Here is a 3682-nt window from a genome sequence, read left to right on the forward strand (position 1 = left end):
TTTTAACAACACTTGTCTTATTTATATATTTTTAAAAAAATATGCTTCAATTTTTATTAATGCTATAGCCTAATGCATGTATACTGAAAGAAAGGATTGGCTGCTGCAACAATTAAATGGTAAAATATGGCATAGCGTTTTTTAATTGGCTGCAGCAACCAATCTTTTCTTTCAGTGTACGAATACGTATTTATCAAATAAACCAATAAAAATTGATGCATTATATTTTTCTAAACATAAAATGAACTGATAATAAGTACAGATATGTTAAGGGACATAATATGTTAATGAGATAAATATGGGGCATTCCATGCCAAGTGGGCCACCCAATTTTTGAGCTTTCTCGTCACAGCGCTCTTTTCGCTTGTCGTTAGTGGGCATGAAAGGCAATTTTGAAAATAAAGTGCAGACGTATTCTTATAGAAAATTGAACGCTCTTTCACGTAAGAATATTCTTTTTTTGATCAGACCGGTTTACGATGATGTTTTTCAGTTTTGAACTCTTCAAAATGGCGGAGCGCCTAAAAGGCCGCTCTCAATTTTCTTTTAATATAGCTCAAAATGTAGCTCCAGGTCTCTACTTTGTTACTCTAAAAGGACTTAATGACACACGCATTCGTTTAGGAGTAAGAGCTAGGAAAGTGAGGCAATGTCGCTCCGTCCCCCTGCCGCACCACTCATTTTCCTCACTTTTCTAGCTCTTACTCCCAAACACTTACTCCCAAACGAATGCGTGTGCCATTAAGTCCTTTTAGAGTAACAAAGTAGAGACCTGGAGCTACATTTTGAGCTATATTAAAAGAAAATTGAGAGCGGCCTTTTAGGCGCGCCGCCATTTTGAAAAGTTCAAAACTGAAAAACATCATCGTAAACCGGTCTGGTCAAAAAAAGAATATTCTTACGTGAAAGAGCGTTCAATTTTCTATAAGAATACGTCTGCACTTTATTTTCAAAATTACCTTTCATGCCCACTAACGACAAGCGAAAAGAGCACTGCAACGAGAAAGCCCAAAAATTGACGGTTCTACAGTTCGGTAACCAGTTGGCTTACAGGTATATTATTTGGCATAGAGTCTTTATTCATCAAATTGTTCAAGTTCACGCAATATGAATGAAATCCATGGAACTTCGCAAAATGGGTGGCCCACTTGGCGTGGAATGCCCCATATACAAGTTATATGTGTGTGTGTGTGCGCGCGCGCGTATATAGTATACTCGTTCCGTTTCAAAGTGTCAATGGAAATCGTATTGCACACATGAAACATTTCTTCTTCCAACAAAATTAGTAAGTATTTTATTCTTAATTTCTTTTAACCTTTTTTTTATATTTTATTTGAACATATACTTATCTTAATGTGTTTAAAAAAATATATATTTCCGCGGACATATATTAGATAACATAAATCAAATAAAACTCATTTCAAGGAATGTTTAAATAAAAATACTTAAACTTCAATAAAAAATTGTAATAAGTACTACTATAAAATATAAAAATAATATAAGTATTGTATAATATACTATAAAATATAAAAAATTATTTGCGAAGTAGGATCTGAAAGTTCTTACATTATAAACTAAGCCATGAGAGACTTGACATAAGCGTTATCTTTGCACGTTATCTTTGTGTGACACTTAGAGTAGAGTGGGGCTTTTTCGTCCATTTCTCGCAATAATATTTATGCTTCTGAACAGCACATGTTGATTATTTAAACTTGTGCTTGTACTTTCAAGAAGTAATCATGACTGTATAATGTATAAGCATGTTACTGGAAAGAAATATTGTTTACTATTGTAAATTTTCGTTTAAATTTACTTTAAAGTTGAAACTGACGAAAAAAGTCCCGGTCTATCCTACTAAAATATTTTTTTTTGATAATATACAATATATTACATATAATATTCAGATTATATATACATATAAGGTATAAATGAAACAGTGATATAAGGATGTTAATACTTGCGAATATATGAAATAGATTAGACTGTGATTCAACTTATATTTTACTATTTTGGAAAAGTTTTACGATAGAAAAACTTTCAATTAGAATTTAAAAATACATTCTTTTCCTCCGTTAGATTGAATCTATAATTTTGAATTTATATTTTTTAATCAAATTTTTGTATTTTGAAACAAAACAATTTTTTAAATAAGTTTTAAATAAATAAACAGAAATGTTTCACATTTGTAAAATGTTTTTATACAGATAAAAAATTTAGATCAAGTAAACGATCAGATTCATATCTTTTCCGCGCACGCGCGCGAGATATCTATCAAACAGAAAAAATAAGCCTACTGATAGATTGTTGTCAATTATTATCGATTTCATCAAACAAAATTATCTGCATGTTTCTATAAATTTACGAGAATCCGGCATAATTGTAGTTTTCCTAAAGTTAAGCGCGTTGGAATCTTGAAAGTTTTCGGTATCTATTCTCAATAACATTTTACTCAAGTAAAGTTTTGTACGTATCGATGCTAATTGAAATTGAAAGATATATATGCTACCATTTTCTTTTAATATCATTCATTGTATTGCATATTCGAATGTTAATTAATTTAATGCAGTTAGATACCGTTAATTTTTTTTATTAAACATTTGCAGCAAATTTCTCCATTACAATGAAATACTTGATACTCCCTTTAATGGTTTTTATGGTCGATATTAATAGCATAACAACTGCTTCTGATTCTATGGATTCTGATGCTGTATGCACTCCCTGGCTTGGAAAAGTAAGTATAATAGAAAGTAATAGTAATTGTATTAGCTTTTAATTTCTTTTATATATAAATCATGTACATATATTTTTATAACTTTAGCTATTTTAAATTTTTGATCACATTTTAGCTATTTATAACATTGTATCAATATATACATACGTATGTTTATATAACGCAAGATTTTTCTACATTTAGTAATGACCATCAATTCGACTTTGAATCAACGTTTCGACATTGAATTGACGGTTATTTTTCACTAGATAATACATTTTATTACATTTACATTATATTATCATAATTATAGTGTCAGATCACTGATGAATGCTGTCGTAATTTAGTATGCATGGTATATGCAGCTAAATGTGTCCCTCAAATGATTGTGGGTGATACCAGACCTATCGGAGATGGGCCATTCCCTCCAACAAATTGATACGAAGGAGATTCAATTTTGATATTGACGATACTAAAAAAATAAAATGTGTAATACACTCTGGACGAGTATATACGAAGTATAATATTTAATTACGTATTAATTTATAAATATTTAATTACATATGTGTATTAATGCGCTATATTTTTAACACGATTTATTAAATAATTTGTCCCATTATATTTGTTATAACTTATACTGCATTTTTGCCAGTTGTAATGTTTTATTAATCAGTAAAGTGAATTTACGTACACTGTAGTTAAATTATTTATGTGTGTGTGTGTGTGTGTGTGTGTATGTGTGTGTGTATGTGTGTGCATGAGCGCGTGTGTAAAAATAAGAGATAATAAAAAATAATAAATTATATCATTCAACACACACACACACACACATACAACAGAAATATCGCTATATTGCAAATTTTTCTATATTACATACATAATATCTTTACATCAATATACGCCAATGGAAATATACCTAGAATCTGGGACATTTCTGTTACACCTTAATAAAGAAAGATGCCCGATCAGGTC

The 3682-nt window shown here is 30.1% G+C and overlaps 1 protein-coding gene across 1 annotated transcript; it reads left to right on the forward strand.

The window, feature by feature from the left end:
• Positions 1-2644: 2644 nt before the first annotated feature.
• On the forward strand, positions 2645-3176 carry LOC108774245 (uncharacterized). Its single transcript, XM_018540308.1, has 2 exons — positions 2645-2731; positions 3024-3176. The coding sequence occupies exons 1-2, from the start codon at positions 2645-2647 to the stop codon at positions 3147-3149; spliced, it is 213 nt and encodes a 70-aa protein (XP_018395810.1). The 3' UTR covers positions 3150-3176.
• Positions 3177-3682: the final 506 nt, after the last annotated feature.

This window comes from Cyphomyrmex costatus, unplaced genomic scaffold, assembly GCF_001594065.2.
Source record: "Cyphomyrmex costatus isolate MS0001 unplaced genomic scaffold, Ccosl1.0 scaffold241, whole genome shotgun sequence".
Taxonomy (NCBI): Eukaryota; Metazoa; Arthropoda; class Insecta; order Hymenoptera; family Formicidae; genus Cyphomyrmex; species Cyphomyrmex costatus.

Coding starts and splice junctions, on each gene's coding strand:
- LOC108774245 (XM_018540308.1), top strand. CDS start 2,645: ATGGTTTTTATGGTCGATATTAATAGCATAACAACTGCTTCTGATTCT. Junction 2,732..3,023: donor GCACTCCCTGGCTTGGAAAA/GTAAGTATAATA, acceptor TCATAATTATAG/TGTCAGATCACTGATGAATG.